The 25997-nt window shown below is 31.6% G+C and overlaps 3 protein-coding genes across 3 annotated transcripts; 2 read left to right on the forward strand and 1 right to left on the reverse strand.

Annotated features, from left to right (window-relative positions):
- The first annotated feature begins 2633 nt into the window (after nucleotides 1-2633).
- Nucleotides 2634-3966, forward strand: LOC133697854 (MLP-like protein 43). Its single transcript, XM_062120665.1, has 2 exons — nucleotides 2634-2921; nucleotides 3375-3966. Exons 1-2 carry the CDS (start codon nucleotides 2735-2737, stop codon nucleotides 3662-3664), a joined length of 477 nt encoding a protein of 158 aa, XP_061976649.1. The 5' UTR covers nucleotides 2634-2734; the 3' UTR covers nucleotides 3665-3966.
- A 7021-nt stretch (nucleotides 3967-10987) lies between these two features.
- LOC133695670 (protein C2-DOMAIN ABA-RELATED 7-like) lies at nucleotides 10988-13509 on the reverse strand. The gene is made up of 4 exons (XM_062117593.1): nucleotides 13015-13509; nucleotides 12091-12186; nucleotides 11598-11895; nucleotides 10988-11348 (listed from the first exon to the last, which is right to left on the reverse strand). Exons 1-4 carry the CDS (start codon nucleotides 13123-13125, stop codon nucleotides 11308-11310), a joined length of 546 nt encoding a protein of 181 aa, XP_061973577.1. The 5' UTR covers nucleotides 13126-13509; the 3' UTR covers nucleotides 10988-11307.
- A 4778-nt stretch (nucleotides 13510-18287) lies between these two features.
- LOC133697877 (uncharacterized protein At4g22758) lies at nucleotides 18288-19764 on the forward strand. Its single transcript, XM_062120689.1, has 2 exons — nucleotides 18288-19123; nucleotides 19304-19764. The coding sequence occupies exons 1-2, from the start codon at nucleotides 18892-18894 to the stop codon at nucleotides 19471-19473; spliced, it is 402 nt and encodes a 133-aa protein (XP_061976673.1). The 5' UTR covers nucleotides 18288-18891; the 3' UTR covers nucleotides 19474-19764.
- The last annotated feature ends 6233 nt before the right edge of the window (nucleotides 19765-25997 follow it).

Raw genomic sequence — 25997 nt, forward strand, 5'->3', positions numbered from 1 at the left:
TTTGTCCTATCTCAACAATCTTTTCCTTAAACTTATGTTTTTAAACACTAAGAACACTTGGTTTAGCAATAAAGGACTTCTTTTATAAAGGACACCAAATTATCCCATATATATACCAGTTATTAATAATGCTTTTCATCGTACTAAATTCATCATCAAATTTTCGCATCCATGCGACAAACTAATCTTGAAGCCTCCAATTGTAGCTAGGATCTTTAAACCACAAAATTAAGGAATTAATTGCCGGAAATTAAAAAAATAGAACTTTAAATGGTGGGAAATTAGTTAAATCGCCGCTATCATTGTCGCTCTCCATACAGACCATCGCAGTTATATATTTTGGCCACTTATTATTTAATTTTTGTTTTCTATATGATATATCACATCAAATCAAATCATCACAATATATCTTGGATTTGGCAAAGCCAAGTGTAGTGACATCATAGTGTCTGTCACCTGCTCAACTACTCGTGCCTTTCATTTTCTGCATGGGCTGTACATTATCGATTATAATAAGTTTGAAGATTTTTCTTTAAGAAAATCTATGTGGTAGGGATTGCTTGGATTTTACATGTTTTTTATATTGGAGATGAATTCGCTGAGAAAGGAACACGATAATTGAATAGATAGACGGAAAAGCTAACGAATGCTCTAATGTTAAATATTAATCCCAACCTACTTCTCAATGCTCAGTTTTCTATTCAATGATTTAATGGTAAGCTAAACAATCATTTATGTGTATTTCCCACACAAAATCAAAGAAAATGTCTTGTAATCTACCAACTCCATTGTTAATTAATTCAGAAATCAAACAGTTACAGAAGGCATGGAAGCCAGCTGTAAGCAGAAACTGAGTGGCTAGTACACAGAGACAAGTCAGCCAAATTGCTTTTCTCAAATATTGTCTTCTTGTGAGATATTACTACACAATCATGGCTCTGTAAGGCAAGCTAGAGACAGTCGCAGAACTCAAAATTAACTCCTGCTGGCTGCTGCTGAAAGGTCTCCAATCTATGGAAGAGCCAAGCCCACCAGGTAGTATACAAGCAGCTAGGTAATGCACATCGATCATGGTAACTGGGAGACTGATGGAGTAGGTACGGTTACAGCTAATCAACAATTGCAAAGATATAGAAGGAAAGATCAAATCCAATCCAATCCATAGAATAAGAAAAAAAAATAGACAAATAAATATACATACATAAAAGGAAAGAAACGAATATAGTTGTTATTATTATTTTTTTTATCATGTTCATAGGTATATATAAACCTATCCTAAAAACCTATTTTGACTCGTCTATAAATTAAATGGGTGTGCTTACTTAATCTTGACCAAATCAACCAATTCCGTAGAATCCTTCAAACAAAATATGATTTAAATTAAAATTCATGTTAGAAAATTAATCCATGTTATATTTTATATCATGTTATCTTTTACCCTTCAAATCTACTCTTAAGAAAAATAGAAAGCCTAAATATAAAATATATTAACAAGAAAATAACTTTCTTACATTAAGGTCCATGCCTAAATAATTTTTTATCCAACTTGTTTTTTCAAACCATTAATAGATATCATACTTTTGATTTTAAGGTTTTTTTTGCATCTCAAAAATAATTTTAAAAATATTTAATTTTTTTTGCTTTAAATTAATAAATATTTTTATATCATTTTAATATATCAATATAAAAAATAAATTTTAAAAATAAAAAATATATTTTTTTAAAAAAATAACCGTTGATAATAGATATGGGACTTTTGTTATACTGTCCACGTAGCAATATTATCTGATACATGAAGTTTGATATCATCACCAGTGCACGATTTTTTATGCCCTTAAATCTCTCTCACCAGATACGGAGATTATTTATTATCAGTTATTTAAAAAAATCATTTATTTTGTGGACAAGCTTACCCCTCAAACTTAAATGCCATACCTGCACATGTAATTTCGCAATAAATTATTGCCCACTCCTTTTAATTATTTAAAATTCTCAATTGTTTTCCCTGTTGTCTTCAAGTTGCATGGATGGACCCATAAGCCCACATCAGCATGGCCCATCAAGCAATTTCAACAAAAAAACGTAATGTACATAAATCCTACTTGTTCCTACAAATTGACCTCTCTCTTAACTTCAATTTCATGTTATATATGCTTTCCTATTTTTTTATGTATAAATAAAATTCAAATTCAAGAATTTTTAATAAGAATTGAAATATTAATATCAATTGAGCTACTACTTATTCACAGACTGATTTTTTATTCAATGGAACTTTCCAGTTCCACGCTTTAATTCTCGGGTTAATTTGTTATATCTTTCTGACAAGAAGTAGACTGCAGAGATTTCTTAGAATACCATAATCGACGTATATAGATTTTCAGTTAACATGCCCTTAAAATCTTATTGGATTGAGGAGTGAATTTTATTATAACAAAATGGCCACATTTTAAAAATAGTAAGCAGAGTAAGAGAATCATCTATGCATTTATGCATAAATTATACATAAAATATAAAAAAAGGGAGTCGGGGGAGACAAACCTGCAAGAAACCAGCTAGATAGAATTAAATATAGAAAACCCTAAATAATGTAGGTCAATAATTGATCTCATCATCTATAATTGATCCCGCGTCTTTATAAGGATAAGATCCCAAAGCATTTTCCCTACACCTGCTATAATTGATTTTGTTATCTCAAAGCTTACACTGTTTATAGTTTGATTACCTGCGCAACAAAATGACACTCTTCGGTAAGATGGAGGCTGAAGTAGAGATCAAAGTTTCTGCTGAAACATTTCATGATATCTTCAGCTGCAGACCACACCACATTTCCAATATGAGCCCTGCCAAGATACAGAATGTTGATCTGCATGAAGGTGACTGGGGGAAGCCGGGCACTGTAATCTGCTGGAGTTATGTACATGGTAAGGCTGTGTCGTCATATATAGATCATCCCTGACCAACAAAATATTAAGGATTGCACTGCTCCTTAATCATGTATATATATGTTCATGGTTTTGATCATATATATATAATTAGTCTACAATTTTGTTTATTTCTTAGATGGTTTATAGCATGAGGAAGTGACTTGGGTTATTTTTGTATACGCTCACCTAATAAGGTGATCGACTTGATCATTCTAGATCAGCTATATATGATCTATAGTTGTGCTTTAATTATCAGAAGAGAACCGATTTCTGTCTTCATCTAGGGTAAATCCATTGTTGGAGAAATTTTATGACTTTCAGGTTGATGAAAGGTTAACCTCATATACATTTTCAGAAACAAATTATTATTAAGAGTAGCATGACATATCAAGGCAGTGATTCATGACGTACTGACATTGAATTTAATTTTTATGCAAAAAACATTAATAGATGGGGTTGTTAAGACTGCTAAGGAGGTTATTGAAGCTATAGACGATGAGAAGCTGTCAACCACCTTCAAAGTGATTGAAGGAGACATCACCACGGAGTACAAGAATTTCATAATTATCGTTCAAGCTACTCCCAAGGGAGAGGGCAGCTGCTTGGCTCACTGGACCTTTGAATATGAGAAGCTAAATGAGAACGTTCCAGATCCCCAAACGTTGCTTGAGTTTTGCATCCATTGCAGCAAAGACATTGAGGATCATCACCTTACCCAGCTACCAACAGCACAGGCATGAATGATCGGTTAGTATCATATGCGTGCATGCTGCTGCTGCTGCTGTCCTGAATTTAGAATGAATCCTGTCATGAATGAATAAAAAGAAGCGGTGTCGTGGGGACAGACGCCTGTTCTCCTGTATTAATGTACTTTAATTTATCAATAAACTTGTGTACATGGGGTCTACTGAAACTTAAAGGTGGGGGCTTCTTATTTATAGGTTTCAGTAGCCTGCCTTGCTGTGTGATATGATTTACGAGGGCTTTGTGTGAAGTTAACGTATGTATGCCTTGATGTGTGTGATTCAAGATGTTAAAAGTCTCTCCTCCTATCATTTTTTATTCTTTTCAAGATCCTAGCCAGAAAATCGATAATCCAAACATGTTATACAGGCCTTAATATCTCAAGTCACAGGCCAGCACCATCCTGAATTGCGAAATATTCACAGAACTCTCATCGTGATTCGTAATCCCGACCATATATGTTGTAAATTATTGTGAAAGTGGATGGAAAGTGATGAACGTGACTTCACGTGTGATTGCTTGTATCTTCCCTTTATTTTATTTTTGTGTTGTATGATCTGTAATTCTGTATTAATGGTAAGAAGATGCCATTCTATCTTTGCTTGAACATCCCTAGTTATCTTACGAGTCCGATACTTTATTTTATCTGGATTCAAGAAAATTTTATTTCTTGAAAATATATTTTATGGATACACATAAACAATTAAAATCTCAATTATCTCTTATCTCATGGTCTTATAAAAAATACATGTTTTAACTTAAAACGTACTATACAAATCTTAAATTTTTTACCATTATGCTATATCTCCTAGAACATCCGATACCTTATTAATTAATTAAATATTCTTCTTCAATTTATAATCGAGATAAAACACAAACAGCACCCCTTTACGGCAATCGGTTTTGAATAAATCCTAGGGCTAAGGTCACGCGACATACTTGTCTCCAAGAACTTTAGTCATACATAGACAACCCCCAGGCACCATTGATCGCATATTCACTGTATCCAATATTTGGATTGTGAATACTCTGACGTGAGTGTATCCAACCGTGTATTCCATGTTTTTAATCTGAAATTTTATTTTATTTATTTTTATATTTTAAAATTATTAATTTTTATATTTTAAAATAATTTTTTATATTTTCAATTTGTTTTGATGTGTTAGTGTTAAAAATATTATTTTAAAAATAAAAAAAATGCTATTATAATACTTTTTCAAAAAAAACATTTTGAACAGCAACCGCACTATCAAACATCCTTTCAACTTAATTATCTAGGCAGTGATCTAGTGATAATAGCTTGGGACTAAAAGGTTTGCTCCTTATATGATCTCAGGTTTGAGCCCTGTGGTTGTTTATATGATGACCACTGAAAGCTTACATGATTATTAATTTCAGAACATGTAGAATTAATCAAGGTGCACACAAACTAATCCAGACATCCATATTAATTATAAAAAAAAAACATCCCTTCAACCTGTACTCACAATGTAATGTATAACTTTTAGTAGGACAATTATAAAAATACATCATACTGTAGAAATATGTAATGATGTTTTTCATGATATAGAGTTGCAAAGAAAATCATAGGCAAATGCCTCGTAGACTGGATAAATCCAGGTTCTACGATCTTGAAACTGAACATAATCCAGAGAGATAAATTATTAATCACGGATTAATGTTGGAAACATCATTTTTTGTTTAGATCACAGCCTGTACATACGAGCCTCAATAGGTGGTGGGTCGTCATTTGAGTCGACGAGGCTTCCGTCGCGCAACCAACAGTCTCCACATGAGTCCGCTTCCCAGCCTTCAACTAAATTGCCTCAGCACCTCTTGCCTTCGAAAGCGACGGTGTTCACCCGTTCAGTTTCTAACGGTTATTCAACTATTTATATATTTATATAGTTGTTAATTTTAAAATTAATTAAAAAATAAATTAATTAAAAAATACTTAAATTAATTTAAATACTTATATTAATTAAAAAAATTACATTAAAAGTGACTAAAATAGAAACTTTAACTATATCCATTACTACTATACTCAAAATAATACAACTTATAATCTTTAAAGTTATAACTTAACTTGTTAAAACTTAAATTTACTTTTTAAAAGTTACCAGTTTAAATTTTACAAATTTCAGGGTCACTGAAAACTTACATGATTATTAACTTCAGAATTTATAGAATTAGTCAAGATATAAACAACCTGACCTATACACCCACGTTAATTAAAAAAACAAACTCAACTCATCAAATATTTGTGATGATTTTAATCCTTGAGCACACTGCTTACCATCATCCAGGAAATAATCGGTTCCTTGCTTATCAACTACACCACTTCGGTCTACATCAGTGTCAAAAACAATTCCAAAGATAGGATGAATTTTCTAGCACAGAAGCCCTAGTTAGTGTCATGGCAGTGTTGTCCTCGGGATTAGGAATGTGGTTGGGGAAAATTCATCAGGGTTCAAGTGTAGCGAGCCAAAGGTGTCTGCACCGAGCTTGTCAAGCACATCCCATGCGAGGAAGCCGCCTCCTGATCCATTTCCAGCGTCAACAGTTTTCTGTAGATTTGGAGATGCATGGTGTTCATCACCTTGGGCTTGATCTCAAAGAACAAATGGGGTTATATTCAATCAGATGTGTTGCAATGCCATCTTCATTAAAATTTTCAATCTTATATTTATAAATAAACCAAAAGCGATGTGATGTTACACCATGGAGCCCCTTCCCCCCCCCCCCCCCCCCCTCACCATTCTTTCCACCTCGCGCTTAATTCTCATGTCCTTCCTTTCCATCCCTTGTTTCTTCTTCTTTTTTCCATTTTTCTTTCCACCATCTATCATTTAATTGAAACTGTACTTACAATAGTAAATTCTAAATTAATTTGCCTCGGTTCTCTATTCTAAGCGTGATTAATTTTGATTTTTCCTTGTCTTTCTTTTTTTTTCTCCTTTGTCTTAACACGTTAATTTGGCCAAGCGGGCTGTTAGGTGTAAAACTTTTGATCAATGTATTTCCTTTACTATACACATGGTCCAATTAGAAATTAATATTTGTACAAATGTCATTGGTTAGCTTTTTAATTATTTACCAGCTAGTATATTATTATATTATACTTTATACATATACTAAAAGAAACTCTCTTTCAATTTAGAAATTGAATAATTGGATTTTTTTCTAATTCTTTTTATTTGATAGCGGGTAGCATAGCGGTGATAAATTTGTTATTTATTGAGGTTTTTTTTTGAAAAAATAATTAGATTTTTTTGCTTTATACTTAGTATATTTATCACTTTATATTTGACTTATTTATCATTATTTGTTTATCTTTATTTTTTTATAATATTTTTTAGTGTTTTTTTTCTTTACACTTTTTAAGAAAAACAAATATAATTTTTTATTTTTTACACTTAAAATATTTAACACTGCACTTGACCTATTTATGAATTAAAAAATTAATTAATCTACATTAAAATTTAATCTGAATTTTGATTGTTAGTGAGCTGCCAAATTCATGATAATACATCAACACATATGTAGTTTAATTTTGTATTTAATATTGTGATGCAATTTATTTTTTAAAAGTATTTTTTATTTAAAAATATATTAAAATAAATTTTATTTAGATTTTTTTCATTTTTCATATTAACAAATTAAAATCATTTGAAAATATTAATTTAATATTTTTTACAACAATATGCATTTTTTAAAATATACTCGAACGGACTTATAAAAGCAAAATATCAAAGAAGCACTAACTAGCACACATTTTAAGGGCTTAAATTTTACTTGTGAGTATATATAACAAATTAAAGATGCGTGGGTGAGTGTGCTGGCTGTGTTACAACTTCCGAGAGAACATGTACTCGTGCTCATATACAAAAGAAAACAAGGGAGAAACTTGTGAGAGACAGAGAAACCTGAAATCCTTTTGAGGGGAGTGCCGTTGTGCAACAGTGCAAGTGATGATTCCCATAGGATGTGTTTGGTACTACAGTAGTTATTGTGATTGTAGTTTGAAAAAAATTGTTTTATAAAAAGTACTTTTAATTGAGGTTGGTTTAAAAAAATATATGTTTGGTTAAAACTGTGGTTGAAATTGAGGTTGAATAAAAAATAGTTTAATGTGTTTGCTTAAAAATGCTTTTGAAATTGAGGTTATAAAATAATTTTAAAAAATATATATTAATATTTATGGTTTTTAATTTAAATATTATAAATTTAACTATTGTTATTACATCATGAAATAAATCATACTTTATATAAAATATTTTTTATTATTCTATTAAACTATCTACAATTCCATTACGTATGAAATTCATCTGATAAGAACTACAGTTTCCATGATTTTTTGAGCATGCAATAAAATTAGATAAAATATTATTATGAATAAAATTGAGATTACAGTATGAGTAAATTTAATTTATCTTAAACTAATTTAAAAAAAACAAAAAAAAATTATTGTTCATGTTCACGTGACGTGAATTATGCAAGTAAAATCAATTCACTATACTAGTTTTTCATTAAAAAAAAAATTCACATTAACAAAACAGTAACTTAAGAATTAATTTATCCATGTGGCAGTGTGCGGATAATAATGATTGCCAATAAAATACTCCTACTTGAGCTGAGAATGAAGGAAGCAAACAAGAAATTGGGTGGGCTCTTGAGATTTTCTTTTCCTTGGCAGTAGACGGGCAAAAGTGAATTGAAAAGCAGTAATTTTTTGCCTCACAGAACCGGCGGTACAAACTTAATTTTTAGTGGGACCCATCTTTAAAATTTATGTTTCAAATACTTACCAAACGATTAAAAATTATGGTTGGAACAAAACACAGTTCCAACCACAATACCAAACACCTTCATATCCCTGAGATGCTTTGCATACGTACTGATGGAATCAACTCTTTCTGGCGGTGCCTATTTGCATACTTGCGAGCTGCTTTCCATCATATCCCCTCCACCTCGGGCGAGGTTTATCTGCAAAGTAATTACCAGCAGTTAAACTTCTTAACACCAGATCGATCGTGCAGGTGTGTATCATATGCTAATCGCAAAAGCAAACTTACCATTACGGATGCATCATTGGCAAGTGGAGGCCAGCAGGCAAAAATGTACTCGTGAAATGCAATGGATTTGATGGAACCACTATCAAAAAAATTCTTATATTTATGTATGGAGTTCTTTGGTGGTATTTATACTATTATTTTGTTTGTAATTAATTTAGTAATAGAATCAAATACGAAAATACTATGTCGGTGAAAATCTTGTTAGTAAGTTTTGGTATGTCAGTAAATTTGTCGGTAATAAAAAAATATTATTACTAATGGATATATTTACTAACAGGAAAAACATGATAAAAAAAATAACTCATTCCATTCCATTGGTATTTCCTCAGGAATCTTGTTATATAACTAATAAAAATATTGCAAGCAATTCCGTCAGTGATTATTTAAAAGTATTTTTTTAAAAAAATTATTTAACAAAACTAGAAAATAATTAAATTAATATAAATCAACACTCCATAAAACTCAGAAGAAGAAAACATACTCAAACAAATTTGCAACAAATAAATAACACAAAAAAACAGCAACAACAACAACAAATAAATAAACAACTAAAAATAATTTCATATGAAAAAAACAGAAGAAAAAAAAATCTTACATTAATGTAGTTGCAAGTGAAGCTGAAAAGAGAAAAAAAATTCATAAAATATGTTAATAAAAAAAAAACTAAGAAGAGGAAAGAAAAAAAGAGAAGAAGACATACCTAATTGTGAAGGAGAAGAGAAGGAGTTGAAGAGAAATGAGAAAAAAAGAAAGGGATGTTCATGTTTCTTACATAAGAGGAAGAGGAAGAAGAAGAAGAAGAAGAAGTGGTTCGTCTGTTATGAAACGAGGGATTTTAGTCTTTTTATTGAGACATTTTACCGATAGTTTTACCGACAGAAAATTAAATATTAATATTTTTAATCATTTCGTTGGTGATTTCGTCTGTAATATTTAATTTAAATTTTTAATTTAATAGAAAAATTTCAGCAACCTACCAAATAACACCAATGACTTTTCATTCCGTCGGTGATTTTGTATGTAAAGAACAACAATTAACAATACAATTGAGAAATGAATAGTTCCAGAGCTATCTGAAAAATACTGACAAAAAAATTTCATCAATGATTCCTTTTGTAATTGGCATAATGAATAATGCAATTGAGAAGTGAACAATTTATCAACGAGTCTGGGGATGGAATTTAATTCTGTCAGAATAAATGACATGTCATCATATTTTTTGACTTTGTTTTAATTTTTTTTTTACTGTAATTTTCTTGATATACATCAGGGGAATATTTCAATCAATAAAATTTACTGTAATTTACCAACGGAAACATGCTATAAATATTTCTGTTTATATTTTTTAATTTTGTAGTGGTGAACCTTGTTCCGTGGCATTGTTTTGCAATACCGATATCAAGGATATTGTTGAGGTAGAAGGCATGGATATATTCTGTGTTCGATTTGGTGCTCTTCGTCTGCTTTGAAAGTTTTCGATGGAAGATTGTTGGACCAAGAAAGCAAGTTGGGAAGACAAGGAACTACAAGTAAGATTAGCCACGTAAATGATATCGCTACAATTCAATCAATAACTATCCTGGAAAAAGAAAAAATATCTATATACAAACTTCCAGACATCCCTATAGATTTTTCATTGTTTCTGTTTTTATTTCCATGACAATGCAATTGATATTTCTCCACAAGTAGAACAACGTCCTGGATATTCCTTAGGAAATGTCCGTTATAGGTTTCTAGCTCCTTTCGTTTTTTTTCTTTTTTCTTATCATTTTGTCTTTAGGAAATGTCTATTTTGTCCAAAATATTTTACCTTCCATTATGAAAAGAATGGATTTTACTATCTTTTAAAACCCAGTAGTAAGGATTTAATAACTTTTTTACTAAATTATAAGATTATCCTTTCACAAACAAACACATGTACAGGACAAGTTAAAGAGCATACCTTTTTTCGAAAGAAAATACAAGAATTTCAATTCTATGACTGGATGATCAAAACCGCCATTAAATTCTATTGGGTTCAAATTGTTTTTAAATTTTGAACGATGAGCAGTCCAAGATGACCGCTAGTTTTTATCTTTTAAATTTCTGCGCGACGCGTTCTTTGCAGAGGAAAAGCTAGCTATTATCACCCAAAAAAAAAATTATTATCACCCATTTAAATTTTGTTTTGTTAGGCCATAATTTGAACTTGAAGATACTTTCATATTTTTAACTTTAGTTAAATCTTATTTTGAGAAAATCAGGTGAATAATTGTTGCACGATATATGATTTTATATAAGAATTTATTGGTTTTTATATAATACAATGCAAGCCAAGTTCGAGAATGCCATTATCCTTGGAAAAAAAATCAAAATGTGATTCATAAAAATCGAAAAAAATTGTTTAAAATACGACCAAAACAAGAAAGAAAGAAGACACCAAATTAATGGAGTAGATATCCAAGTAATTCTTGATTCAAGAGAAAACAGTCATCATCTTCACGGTTAGGACGCTATAAATGAGCAGTCGCATCTCACCCATAGAGGATACCGCTGTGGATGGTAAAATTAGGAAAATCATTCGATCAGTCGAGTCTCTTCGACCTGTTCCATGGTGCTTCCCTGTCTGTGTTCCAAAAATAATAAATATCATGGGTTAATTTAGTTAGTTTAAGCATACATGCTTGAGCAAATTATTGAAGTTGCTTGTCTATGGTAAGAAAAATGAAGGTGGCATGCAGTTGTAAGAGACTAGAAGCCATAACATTGAAGCACAGATATCATGTCACTAGAGATCACTTGTTGCTTACTGTCAGGCAGCTTGAAATCTACATTGCATACAACACAGCATATAGCAATCACGTTTAACTCGTACCTCCAATTTCCAATCCCCGACAACCTGGAACATTAATCCACTCGATTTGAATCATCACTTCACCGGACTCTACATTTCTTAATCTGAGAATCATGTCTTGCAGGATTTTGCCGTTATCCCAAACAATGCAGCTCTCGTCAGCAAGGCAATTGTTCCGGCTTGGCTTAACTCTTGAGACCACACAACCGTTTGGGAGATTTTGCAATCCCATCTTTAGACTCGCGATATATGCTTTGATGTCTATTTCTGCTTCACCCATTTTATCATCCACGGTAAATCTGTCTTTGTCAAAAACAGTCTGCAAAGGAAGCCAAAACAGAAGGACTCAGAATTGACAGTAATAAAATATGGTTATATTTAACGAAGTTATTAAAGAAAGGAAAACGGTATCTCGCTGAATTTACCATTAACTGTTTGTATGCAATACAGCACAGAAATAATTCAATTGCTGAGTGCATCATAAACATACTACATATTGTGGGCTAATACTTACTAAATTGATTGGAACATTGAGATCTGTGATTGAAAGAGTAAGCTCCTCGTTCCACTCTGGATTGCAGTTTTTTTTCACCACTCGAGTCTTCAATTTCTGCACCAAAGTTGAGGTGATTTTAGCGCTGAGAGAACACACCGAAAAGAACAAAAAGGACAAGATATAGAAAACTTGCGTATAGTTGAACTTTCTATTATATATGCAGTGACTGTATGCAGATTTAACTTATATTGATGAATTATAACATACTTATTCATGATTTCTAGTTCTAGATCACCTTAATATATTGAAGCAAAGCTTCATATCAAGATAAGCAAGAGAACCCTAAAGCAATTCTCTCAGAAAATGATGATGCGGACACATTAGCAGTCCATCATTAACCATAAAGTTTTGAGCAAAATTAATCAAGAACGTCCAAGCTATCGAACAATCCTACAAAAATCCACACCCCGTCCTCCATATTTGTGATTATGAAAAGGGAACCGGAAGTAAGAAGGCTATGTCCTCCCCCTCATAGGCATCCATGATAGTTCAAGATGCATTCTTGAAAAAAACCTCTTCCATCAGTCTTTGGTTGGGAAAGTCCAAGCCCGTCGATATTAACAACGGCTTCAATTAGGTGAACAAATTTCACCCTCTTCTTGTTTATTTCTCATTTCTAGAGCAAGAATATATTTCCTTGAACAAAATACAATTGTGAAAATCCTTTTGTTTCCTGTCTTTAATTTCTTTCAGTAGAAAATTTCATGCCTGCTTCCCTGTTTCATTTCTTTAGAGGTCTCAGACAGCCAGCTGAAAAAGATTAACCATTTTGTGTACCGAAATTTCAACAAGAAAAAAAAATTAAGGGAAAATGAAAGAAACTGGGGAAAAATAGCAAATCATATAACCAAGTTTGAGGAGATCAAAAGAAGAGTAACAAGCCTGTTTTCCCATGGTGATGACAACATAAGGATCACTGGTACCAAGATCGCGAACGGCAAGATTGTTGCCTCGTTTCACCCGGATTCTGAGAAGGCCAAGGAGGTTGTCCATGTCTGAAAAGCTCCTACTGCCTATTGTTCCGGTCAAACAGAGACGGAATACTGGATTTTATGGCCTAGAAACAAGGAATATATAAATGTTGCTTGAAAAATCCTAGCACCATGTAGCTTGATCAGCGGGTCAACGGCCAGGGAATCTATAAACAATCTTCCAAAATCGAAGTAGCTTGATCGGTTGCAACGTGTCTTTTACGTGCTACAAAATATATGTTGGCCAAGAAAAACTATAAACAGTAAAAGCCTCGTATTAGACAATCCTTTGTGGCCCGCCGCTATGCACGCCCTTCCCGTTGTTGGTTAAGACTTGTGCTTTTTCAGGAACAGAGGGAGAATAAATATATGGAAACTTGCTCAATGTCCACCGAAAAGCTGATAAGGCATTATCATTTTACTTTCTTTGTATGGAAATAACAATAAGTCAGATTGCAAAATGGCGGGACGATATCCAACCCCATTTATATAAGATATTGTCTTTATTGACAGGCCAATGTATCAACGTGAGATCCCGATACTTAGCATTACTATTTTCTTTAGAGAGATATTGGATCAAATTTCTCTCATACTTCTTTTTCTTCATTTGGGTAATAAAATATTTAAATCAGCTCATTTGAACTCTGCCTTCTAAAACCCTGGATTTTAGACTTTCGAAGGCTATGTTTCGTCAGCAATATTCAGCACTCTATTAGTGAGTACAATTTAGCGGATATAGCACAGCAAGAAGAGAGAAGGAAAGATTTAGGAGCATGGGTTTTTTTAGGTTTGCAACATAGTTGTTGTGACTAGCTCGAGACATAACCCCGATCGAGATCGAAAATCATTTCGAATTGTTAATTAGCTCATTAGGCTGAGAACAGGTTGATCCAGTTAGTTGGTTAATTATGACAATAATAATATTAAAAAAGTGTATGTAATATAAAAAAAACTAAATTGTATTGCATATAGATTTTGGTGAGCTGGTAAACAAAATAATTAATAAAGAAGTTCGAGGTTTCTTTTTCTTGTTTGTTTTTAAGTCAATCTTCCCTTTCAGTTATGTCTTGATCGGGTCAAGTAGCTTAATTGAATTTTGACTTAATTAATTTTTTAACTGGTCTACTGGCCCGAATATGATCTTAATTATTTTGTTTTACGTCAATTTATTGTTGTGAAACTCAATATAATGATTTAAACTTGAAAACCTTTACCTAACTATTTATTTAATTTGAGTTTTAAATTAAATTATATAAAAATTATTATGATATGACCTTGTTATCTGTGCAAGTCTAAAAAAAAAATTAACTCAATACTAAATGATAAAATTAAATAAAAATTTCATATTAAAATATAATATTGAAAGAAAAAGTTTAGGAACCCGAAACAATTAAAAACCACATGTTAAATTATGAAATTGAAAAAAATATAAAAAAAGGAGCCAAAATATTTTTATTATATTCTAAAAAATACAAAAACTAATTTATATTCAATATCAAAGAATAAAATTAAATAAAATCTACATATTAAATTATAAAATTGGAACAAAAGATCAAAAAACAGAGGCAAAAACCCTAAATAAAATAAAAACACATATTAAATGATGAGATTTGAAAAAAAAAAGCTGAAAAAGTTCTATTATATAAGAAAAAATACAAAAATTAATTTACCATCAACTCAATACTAATAATAAAATTAAATAAAACATAATGAAATAAAAAAAAAAGTCAAGAAAACCAGGAAAAAAATAAAAACCATATTATTATACATAATAGAATTGATAAAAAAATTAAAAGATAAAAACAAACAATAAAAAAATGTTATGGGCTTATAGATGATATGTAATTTTATATATATATATATATATATATATATATATATATATATATATGAGTCATGGTATATGAAAATAGTTCCGTTGCACGTATGGGTTGAACCATGAACTCATCTCAAACCACACAATTAACCAGTGAGTTACAACACCTATTTAGTAATTAAGCTATTAAAATAAACGAATTCCGTAATAATATCAACGATCAACCCAATTCGATCACGCGGGAGACCTGCAGATGAGGCTTCTGATCCATCAGTTCACTCGGGGGGGCATCCTGCTTTGTCAAAATAAGTATAAAGCTGAAGGACCACAACACTGACTCGAATATTATCTCAGCGTCTCCCCATCCATCGATTCGTCTTTTATGCCAGGTGGGTGATCTGGTACAGTCATGAAATCATCAGATAATTAATAATCCCACCTAGAACTGTCCACCACCCATGTGTTCGGAGGCTATAGGCCCAGACAGAGATTCTTCCACACGCTTTTGGGTTTTGTAAGCAACTCATGTACTTGTCAGTACGCGCGCGGTTACGGGTAAGCTAAAAAAGTGATTGTTTTTAAAAATATTTATTATTTGAAAATATATTAAAAAAATTAAAAATTTTATTTTTAATATTAATATATTAAAATAATTTAAAAACTATTTTTAAATATTAAAGGTATTTTAGACTTTAATACAGTAAAAAATAATAATAGAGAAATAACATGACTCATAAAATATAGAGATATTAAAAAAAAGTCAAAGCTGTGATAACAAACGCAATCAATATCTTAAAAAAAAAAAAAAATTCTCAATGGGACGAAAATATCTCGAAAATTACGATGGCAGGATTTGAATCTAGGGCGTCGTCATTTATCGGGAAAAGTCTTTACCATCCATTCTAATTAATCCCTGTGGATCCTGTTTGAATTGAATTTTAATTATTTTTTCTATTTACTGGGTCATTAAATACTGTGCATAGCACGAAAAAAAAAAAAGGTGCTGTGCATATTGCATAGTACGCATGAACATCTTGGTTGCATAGTTTAATTTTTTTTAAATTTGATTTCATAGCTATATGTGGCTTGCTGTAATCTTCAAATATTCCTAAACCACAAGCATAAATAAGTGTTGATATTATTTTTTAGGTCATAGTTTTAGTAACTTGATAAATAATAATTAATTCTAGGACCAATCCAGCCAACGTCCTTGGCATATTATGAAAACATAATTTAGGCGTGGTAAAGAACATATGGAAACAAGTATAGGATAAAAAAAAAAACTATAAGTAATGATTAAGATGAAACATAAATGAAAATAAAATAAAATATGCATGCTATGTGACCACATATGGTGAGACATGATAGAGTATTAGCCGTTAGATTAAAAGAAAATCGATGGCTGATAAAATTGTTTTAGGTGAATGATCTCTCCGGTGTCTGATTTTACTAATGTTTGTTTTAATTATTATATAATTAGATAAAAAATAATTTTTTAAAAATAAAATTATTAAATATAATTCAATCCATGACTCGAGTCATCGATTTAAAGGGTTAATCTAGATTAATCTGAGTTAATCTAATATATTATCATCTTAAAGTTTTAAAAAAGAAACATCTTATTTTAATTATTTTTAAAATCAAACCAAGTTTTTACTTGTTATTCAAGTTGTGTTTTTACATGTTTGTTTATGTTTTTTATGGTTATTTTTTAATTATTTTTTTAAAATCAGTTAAATTAATTAAATCATATTAAAAAATTATTATACAAAATTTTGATTCTTTAATTATTTTTCAAGTTCAAAAATATTTTTACTAGTATACCCTGCATGGCTGCGACAAAATCAAGAAAAATACCTAGAAGTTCTAGAAAAAAATATAAGTACTTAAGAGCTTATCAATATATATATATATATATATATATATATATATATAAGGTAAGAAAATAACTTCTTGAATGAGTTTTTGTAGCTTTTGAAACTAGCGAGAGCATCAAACTTTTTATACTGTAACCGAATTTAAATTTAAAACCTCAAGAATAAATCTGCATGCATGGCACGTGGTCAAATAAACTAAAAACAGCAAACCAAGTCGTCTATTCCAAGAAGTCCGAATAATTTTATATATATATATATATATATATATATATATATATATATATATAAAGTTTGAATAATTTTTTTTTTGCAAATATTAATTAATTAAACTAACAATTCTTGCAAGTTGCAGTAATTTCGACTTTCAAGAATGGAGGCAAGTCGACAACTAACACCATAAAAAGAAAACGTGTTTTACAGTCACAAGTTAGAGGCTGTTTGTCTACGCGGTTGCGACTGTGTTTTATTTAAAATACAGGTTGCAATCATTTGGTAATAACAAAACTTACTTTATTGTACATGAATCCACATGTTTTTTGTGTTTAAAATGCTGGAAAGAAAAAGCAATGAAAATCTGCTTTGTATGTACTGTAAAAACCTGCAGACAGTGCAATTCATTATTGTTCACGAGTGAATTGCAGTGTTCACCTGAACAGTGTAATTCACTTGCACTGTTCATAGTTTTTTTTAGTGTGTTAATTGTATTAATTTTTTTTTAAAAAAAAATAGTTTAGAGAATTAAATTCATTCGCAATGTGAACAATATTTTTTTCTCCAAAAACTAGTATAGAGTGAATTAAATTTACGCACACAGTAATATCAATTTTATATATGATAATATTTTATCTAATTTTATTACACACTTAAAAAGTTATGAAAACTGTAGTTCTTAGCGGATGAATTTTGGACGTAATGGAATTATAAATAGTTTAATGGAATAATAAAAAATATTTTATATAAAGTATTATTTTTTTCATGATGTAATAAGAATAATTAATTTTACAATATTTAAATTTAAAACCATCAATATTAATATATTTTTTTAAAAATTATTTTATAACCTCAATTTCAAAAACATTCTTAATCAAATACATTAAACTATTTTTTCTTAAACCTTAATTTCAAATACAGTTTTAATCAAATATCTATTTTTTCAAACCAACCTCAACTAAAAATACTTTTTATAAAATAATTTATTTTAAATTATAACCACAACAGCTACCACAATACCAAACACATTCTTACTGCGCCTAAAATTACAGTTTTACAGCAAGAAATAAGAGAAACAAAATTTTGGAAAAAAAATAAACTACGTCTTTCCCCTTGCCGAAGGGTTTTCCTCTTTTGCTGTCACTGTCAGAGAAAATTTTACGATGAAACAGTGTAATTAATGTTTTTTTATCAGTTAATTTTTTAAAAAATAAATTGATACAAACAGAGGAAAGAAATTCTAGAGAGGTTAGGTTAAGTCGGCGCTAAGTAACTGACGTCGACGATAACACAGTAATAGGGAATCCCTCTCTTTAAATTAGCCTTCCATATCAAAACAAACAACAATCAAACCCTAGCCCTCATCTCCTCCAAAGTCCAAAGCCCTTCTCCTTATCCCAAAACCAAAACAAATCATTCCACCGTTTTCTTTCAGATCTCTATCTCTCCAAAAAAAATCTCTTACCAGTTGAAGAGAGGGAAAAAAAGAAGCTAAGCGCATTTCTTTTTTCTTTTTTCTTTTTTTTTGTCGTGTAGAAATAGATCGTCAAAGAAAACGAAGATCTAGCTGTTATCGTTGTGAATGGTGGAAATCTTAAGAAGTAGTAGTAATTACATGCTCTCCCTTTGCCAATCAAGGGCGGGCGTTGTCTCTGTGGCCTCTGCTTTCGCTTTCGGATCTTGCAAGGAAGGCTGGTACTATCGCTGCATCGGTGTCGACCCGTAAACAGAGAAAAACCATCAAAAGTCTTTTCTCGCTGATTTCCCAGTTCTTGATTTTTTGTTTGAAGAAAGAAAGAAAAATCCAATATCCAATTTTCTTTTTGTTTAGATACTGCTATTTCTTTTTTGTTGATTTTTTTTAGAGAAAAGAAAAAAGAATACAATGGTTCTTTACAAGCAGAAAAAGAACCAGGCAGCCAAGGGCAACAGGTTCTTGATTAGCGTGACGGTGTTAGGGAGTGCAGGGCCGATCCGGTTTGTTGTTAACGAGGAGGATCTAGTGGTTGCGGTTATTAATACTGCCTTGAAGTCCTATGCGCGTGAGGGTCGCCTTCCAATTCTAGGCTCTGATCTCAATGATTTCTTGCTTTATTGTCCCAATGCTGGTTCTGATGGTAAGTTGTTCCAGAACCCAATTTTTTGTGCCAATTGGCAATTGTTTCTTTTGTTTGTTTGCGTTATTTCTTTGGAATTTGAAACGTTCCTTGGTTCCTAATTAATTTGTAAGAACGTATTCTGATTGTGCTAGAACCTCGAAAACCCAATTTACGATTGTTATTATAATTTGATTGCAGCTATAAGCCCATGGGAAACCATCGGATCACTCGGAGCTCGCAATTTTATGCTATGCAAGAAGCCACAGCATCTGAAAGTGGCGGAGAAGGATGGGAGATCCAATGCAGCAATTTCCCAGAAGGGGAGTGGGAGCTGGAAGGCATGGATTAATAAAGTCACTCAATCTTAAAATATCTTCTCATTGATGCACTTTCCAGTAGTGAAGGATATGATATCTTCTCGTCAATTTATTAAAGTTGTTTCCAGTTTCGTTTAAGTTTTGCCAAATTATTCAATTTGGTCATCTTATTAGTTAGCGTGGTTGTTTCATTTACCTGGTAATGTCCCTTTAGGGTTTTATGTTCTAATTCGAGTTGAGAGAATTGTGAAGAATTCCTGATTGTTTAGGGAACCAATCAAATTGTTCTCCTTGAATGTTTTTCTTTGAATAAAATAGACATTTTTGGTTGTCTTTAGTGAATTTCTTTCTTCCATCAGTTGTCGATTTTGGTTTGCTTTTAGAATTTGAACTCTTGCGCAATGTTAGGTATTCAACTGCTTGTTTGCTATAAATAAGGGGCCTGCAGAATTCCTTTGAATAGAGCAAGTTCACTGTTTTCTCTTTTTTTTGTGCCAATATGGGCTAAAGTCCAAAAAAACAATAGAATAAATTGTAGTTTTCTTTGTTGGACTAGCTGTTTCTAGGAGATTTCTAGCAGAGTATTTGATTCGTGGCCACCGATGGCATCTTTGAACTGGATATTCTGGAGCTTAAATCAAGCCTTCACGGGCAAGCATCTGTTCCTTTCAACCATCTTATAGGTTCAGGAGCATCCTCTTCGAATTCAACGACAGCATTTGATAGGAATATTTCCTACCGATCCTGTCAATGCCAGCTAGGATGAGTTTGGTGACAGCCTTTGGTACGCAAGACAGACAAGACTAGCGGCTGCTTCTTTGCCTAGAAAGTTGTCTAGCCTTCCAGATGCGGAGTTCTCTAATCAATAGATCACTCCTCACTACTAAATCAACTATTAAGGGGTAGTTTTGTCTTTTTAAATGAACACCTTAGTATAATTTGAAGAAAAATCTGACTTTTGACTTTCATTGATCACAGTATTACTGATTTAATTAACCTTACAAGACTTTAGCCTGGGTACAGGAGCCTTTTAGATATTTTCATTTCTACGTGGTTATTTTCATTTAGGTTAGTTAAATTACTTAGCTGTCATTTCAAGAAAAAAAAACTAAAACTTCCTTTCAGGGCATTTTCAACTTTTGAATTTGGTTTTTTTAATAATCAGATGTTTTGGTCAGTTTGGTTTTTTTTTAAAAAAAAATATTAATAAAAAAAAAAGTATAGGATTTACAACTACCAATAGACTGTCTCATAAACTGCTGCTACCCAACATAGTTAAGCCCAAGCTGCTGTAATTTTCTGAAGCTTCAATTCGCTGTTTTGTTATGCACGGCATTTGAGAATCGTTGCTGTGTCTTCTATCTCGGACCAAACTGAGGCCTAACTAGTTCTTGAACAGGGCCAGCCAATAATTTAGAGTGCATTTGACCTGCCTCTTGCATATAGATATATAAGGGATTGGCTGCTGCTAGTTGTGGATTGATGGAGAACAGCAAGTTCAACTCTTCACCTGTATTATTTGATGACAAAGTCAATCTCCTCGCACCTTGATGTCTGTTGGATTAAAATCAGTTAAACTGGAAGATTAGGTTCGATTTGCTCTTGAGAATCAAGTTTCCTTATGAACAGAAGTGGAGTTCTACAACTATGATTGCATAGTTCCCAACGTCTCCGATGAGCATCAATTACCCGTCCATCAAAAAAATCTACTGGTCACCATTCATATTTGTTAGGTTCAATTATCCTCTGCTTTGCTTCTCCCGCGTGTTTGTGTAACCCCTTTAACTTTGATTGCATTTACAAATTTCCAAACCAAAAGTCAAATACATTTATTTTACTTTACAAATTCATAAAGATTATATCATGCAATCAGAGAAAATCTGATGAACACTTATTCTAAATCACAACAATCTAGAATTTATTACAAGCATATTCTTTTAAATTTTTTTGAACGAGTGCCAACTATTAATGTGATCTTCTAACTAGGTCCCCCAAAAATTCTTCTAATTAAATTAATTGTAGGTCCTAAGTGCCTATGCATATCGTGTCAAATACCAGAAGTTTATGTTATTTTTTAATTTTTTAATTTTTAATTTTAAGTTCTTAACAGTTTTTAAGGGTTAAATAAAGTTAAAATGTTGCTTAATTAAGCGAGTTTGGAACCAAAAAAATGGAACAGAAATGCCCAGAGAAGAACAGCATTTGAAATTCTGTTAATCATAAACGGAAGCCTAACCAAATCAAATGAGAGAAAAAATGGCAAATAATAGTATGATCTTCAATCAAAATGTTAATTGGGCTCGGACCAGAAATGAAGGGAAGGTCTTCTAGCCCTATGAATACTTAGTATGCTGACACGCGAAGAAATGTTTGAGAACCAGTCTCTACAAGGCCGGCAGGCCCATTTGCTTTGTCCGTACATAACCGACCATGAGCAGGACTTGAGGCACCCATCATGATTCATGAGAAGATTTTAGTTTTCATTCATAATTGCAGTATCTTCTTTATTTTTTAAAGAGTGCCTGGCCTGACCTGAACTGAGCCGTGTTTATCTGCTATGCTCATTAAAAAGCACATGTTTTGTGGGCTATGGTTTGTCATTGTTGAGCTCGCAGAGTTTATATTTTCTGCTACAGCTCAAACTCTGCTGAGTGCTGAGAGTATCCATTTATGAGTCTACTGTCCAAGAAGAAAAACGCACCAAGTAACACGGATCCAAAGTTCAATGGGACCGACGTATATATATCAGCTCTCTGTCTACCAGCTTTTCGCCCTCATTTTGCCACTCGAATTCGACCTATACTCTTACTGCTAATGTTAAAGAAATGGCCATGGCAATTGACTCCGGCTTAATTACTTTGATAGCGTGGATTTGTACAGCTTAGTCAGTTTAAAGAATCTGTTGTTATAAAGGGTAGATGTCTAAAGAATCTTAAAGTTCCAGGTACAATTCTCTACTTAACTACTTTGATAGCGTGGATTTTTACAGCTTGTGGAATTTGCTGCTACCAAGGGTAGATGTAAGAACAACTTCAAAGTTTGTTTCAGAAGGTAAAATTGTACCTGCGCCTATAGTTAAGCGAAGGAGTTCTATAAAAAAAACTAATTCAATGATGACTTCTTTCATCGGAAGATCAATCATTTACAGTTTGCTTTATTTGTCTGCAAGCAATGTTTCTGTGATTTATTTATTGCCAACTAATCACTCTCAAAGCGGCAGCGCAAACGTTTTGATCATCAGCACGCTATCTGTTATTTATTTACATCTAGTAATTCAAATAGCCGTCAACTGGCATTTTACCACTGTTTTGGAGTCGATTTGACATCTATAAAAAAGTATACACTGTCACTTTTGCTGGCTGAGAACTTGATCAGTGATCCCATTCAGAAAAAGAAAAACAGAAAAAAAGAAAGACAGAGCATATTCGATCCTCAATCGTCGTTGCTTTAAAGGGATTACTTGTAATTTCTTACCCCAGATAGAAAAGATCTTGCATATCCTACTGCATGCCCGAAGTCTGGACCCGAAAATATTATTTCTTGGAAGATAGAAGGAGATTTTCTTAGCTTAGCTTTAGACAGCATCTGATCGAGAGTAGGAACTGTTAAAAAAGATAACGACGTACAATTTGGCGAGCTAGCTCCTTTATCCACATCCACTGAGATCTTTCTGATATGATATGATGAAAAAAATGTGCAAATTTTGGATGGTAGGTTATAGATTATATGTGGGTGTGTTCAAATCAAGCTTAAAGGCAGGCAGGCAGGCACACTATTCAAGACATCACGTCACAATCACAAGCCCCCCCGACATGTAAAACTGTATCGAGCTCACGAGTGAAGTGATTCTGACGCTTTTCAACACTGGCCCATTTCTAAAATCCATGAGAATGTTTTATATGGTGTCTCTCAAATTGGAAAGAACAAAATGACAGCCTACCCAACAGCTTTTGTACAGTACCCTGCCTTCTCCTTCCGCTCGTTTTCCACTTCCCTTCCATGATCTATCTTCGAAATATATATATATATATATATATATATATATGCCCCCAATTTTATTTCTGACTTGGCTTCTCAATTATTTTGTGTAGCAAAACAGTAAGGACTAAAGACTACGGAACACTTTCCCGACCTACACACACAGAGGATGATCGATTACTATAATATAATTAATTGGTTTGGCATATTAACGGGTTAATTTAGTTTTTTTTATTAATTTTATTTTTTAATGTTTGTTTTATAAAAAATTAAAATTTATAATTTATTTTGATTTGTTTTTTGTAAGATTATTTTGATATCATGACACATGTTTTTACTTTGATAGATTAACTCGGGGTTTTTTTTCCAATTGCATCCTTAAACATTGAGTTTATTGATAATTAAACTTCATAATTTATTTTGATTTGTTTTCTATGATGTTATCACAATCTCATGACTTTGGATATAAGTTTGGCAAGCTAACCAAAGTTAACTCAAGTTATTTTTTATATTTTTTTTAATTTATTTTAATTTGTTTTGATTTGCTATCCATAACATTTTTATGATCTTATTACCCGAGTCATAAGTTTGGTAAGTTGATATGAGTCTTTTTTTTTGCTTTTTTTTATTGAATCATTTTCAATTTCATCATTTAACATTATATTGATTTGGATTTAAAATTCATAATTTGTTTCAATATACTTTGTATAGGGTTATTATAATCTTATGATTCGGGTCATGGATTTGACAGATTAATCCGCCCAATTCAATATATTATCGTCTCAATATTTTTTTTTTAAATGTCATTTTAATTTTTTTAATCGAACTACGTTTTTGTTCATTATTTAAGGTGTTTTTTTACTCATCAAATTAATAAAATTACATATTGTGATTATTATTTTTTTCAATTAGCAAAATTATTAACAAACGTTTGAATATTTTTTAATGTTATAAAAAATTGATAATAATCACAGTGTAGCGAGGGAATATATACTCTGTTTGGTAATGAGGTTGCGTCTGCGTTTTGTTTAAAACGTAGATGCAACCCATTTGGTAAACAAAAAAACATATTTTACTGTGTATGGATCCCACGTCATTTCGTGTTCGAGACGCAGGAAAAGAAGAAGCTGTATTTTTCTGTTTTGTGCACAGTGTTCACGTTAATTTTTAGCATACACTGTTCACTTGAAAAATAACAAACAGTGCAATTCTCTTGCGCAGTTCAAGAGTGAATTGCACTGTTCACGTGAACAGTGCAATTCACTTGCACTGTTCATACACTTTTTTTTTCTTCTTTTTTTAAGAGTGTTAATTTTATTAATATTTTTTTAAAAAAAAAAACTTATTTAGAGTGAATTAAATTTATTCGCACTGTGATATGAACAATATTTTCCCCCCGAAAAACTAGTATATAGTGAATTAAATTCACTCGCACTATAATATCAATTTTATACCTGATAATATTTTATCTAATTTTATTACACGCTCAAAATATTATGAAAACTGTAGTTCTTATCGGATGAATTTTGTACGTAATGAAATTATAAATAGTTTAATGGAATAATAAAAAATATTTTATATAAAGTTTTATTTATTTCATGATGTAATAGGAGTAATTAATTTTACAATATTTAAATTTAAAAACATCAATATTAATATATATTTTTTAAAATTATTTTATAATCTTAATTTCAAAAGCATTTTTAACTAAACACATTAAACTACTTTTTATGCAATCTCAATTTCAACTACAACTTTAACCAAACACCTATTTTTTCAAACTAACTTCAATTAAAAATACTTTTTATAAAAATAATTTTTTTCAAATCATAAGTATAATAATTACCGCAATACTAAATACACTCATGCGAGCTTTTGAAAATAGGATTTGATATGATGTTCAAAAGATTAGTGAAGCGGAGGTCAGCTAACGCGAATTTCCAAACGCACGGTGGCAAAGTTGCATTTAAAAGAAATTGCATGGTTGTTTGCTGTTGTGAACTGGAGAAAATACCATAAACAAGCATTACATTATTGCTTGTTATTGTTTGTAATGTACACAATGTAAAGTTGGCCCAATCGGCAGAGGCGAACATGGGCACGGTGCTTCCTTCCTTTCATTCATTCAGTCACCTACTGGCCCGTGTGCACTAAATTATTGCCCCCTGCTGTGCTGACAAATCCTGAGAAATCTCCTTGATGGTGATTCGCTTGTTTTTATATTTCCCTAGATGACAATGCCTGCAGGAGGGGCATGGCTCCTTCTCAGGTACACCATGATCATATAACCACAGGCAGCGTTGTTGTTAAGAATGAGATAGATGGGCACGTTGATTGAAGCTAAACACGTTATTCTGCACATAAGAAATAATAATAAAAAATGGATCAATGACTACTCAACGATTTGATATCTGATCTTAACCTTCCATCATCAACTCAGGCTTGCTTCTTGAGGAAATTTTAATGTATTTTAGCACAAGAAACAATTTAAAAAACAATCATAAACACACTTTCAAACCTAACATCTAACATGTTACCAAGTTAATTACAGTTAAGAGGGAGAGGTGATGAACATTCTTGATTTGAACAAGAAGTGG

Source organism: Populus nigra, chromosome 6 (assembly GCF_951802175.1).
Source record: "Populus nigra chromosome 6, ddPopNigr1.1, whole genome shotgun sequence".
NCBI lineage: Eukaryota > Viridiplantae > Streptophyta > Magnoliopsida > Malpighiales > Salicaceae > Populus > Populus nigra.

What these genes read in the sequence shown, in the direction of transcription:
- LOC133697877 (XM_062120689.1), top strand. Translation starts at nt 18,892, where the DNA reads ATGGTTCTTTACAAGCAGAAAAAGAACCAGGCAGCCAAGGGCAACAGG. An exon ending in TCCCAATGCTGGTTCTGATG is followed by an intron (nt 19,124 to 19,303) that starts GTAAGTTGTTCC and finishes ATTTGATTGCAG; the next exon opens with CTATAAGCCCATGGGAAACC.
- LOC133697854 (XM_062120665.1), top strand. Translation starts at nt 2,735, where the DNA reads ATGACACTCTTCGGTAAGATGGAGGCTGAAGTAGAGATCAAAGTTTCT. An exon ending in CTGCTGGAGTTATGTACATG is followed by an intron (nt 2,922 to 3,374) that starts GTAAGGCTGTGT and finishes AAACATTAATAG; the next exon opens with ATGGGGTTGTTAAGACTGCT.
- LOC133695670 (XM_062117593.1), bottom strand. Translation starts at nt 13,125, where the DNA reads ATGGACAACCTCCTTGGCCTTCTCAGAATCCGGGTGAAACGAGGCAAC. An exon ending in TCAATGTTCCAATCAATTTA is followed by an intron (nt 11,896 to 12,090) that starts GTAAGTATTAGC and finishes CTTCCTTTGCAG; the next exon opens with ACTGTTTTTGACAAAGACAG. An exon ending in TCGGGGATTGGAAATTGGAG is followed by an intron (nt 11,349 to 11,597) that starts GTACGAGTTAAA and finishes TTTGGAACACAG; the next exon opens with ACAGGGAAGCACCATGGAAC.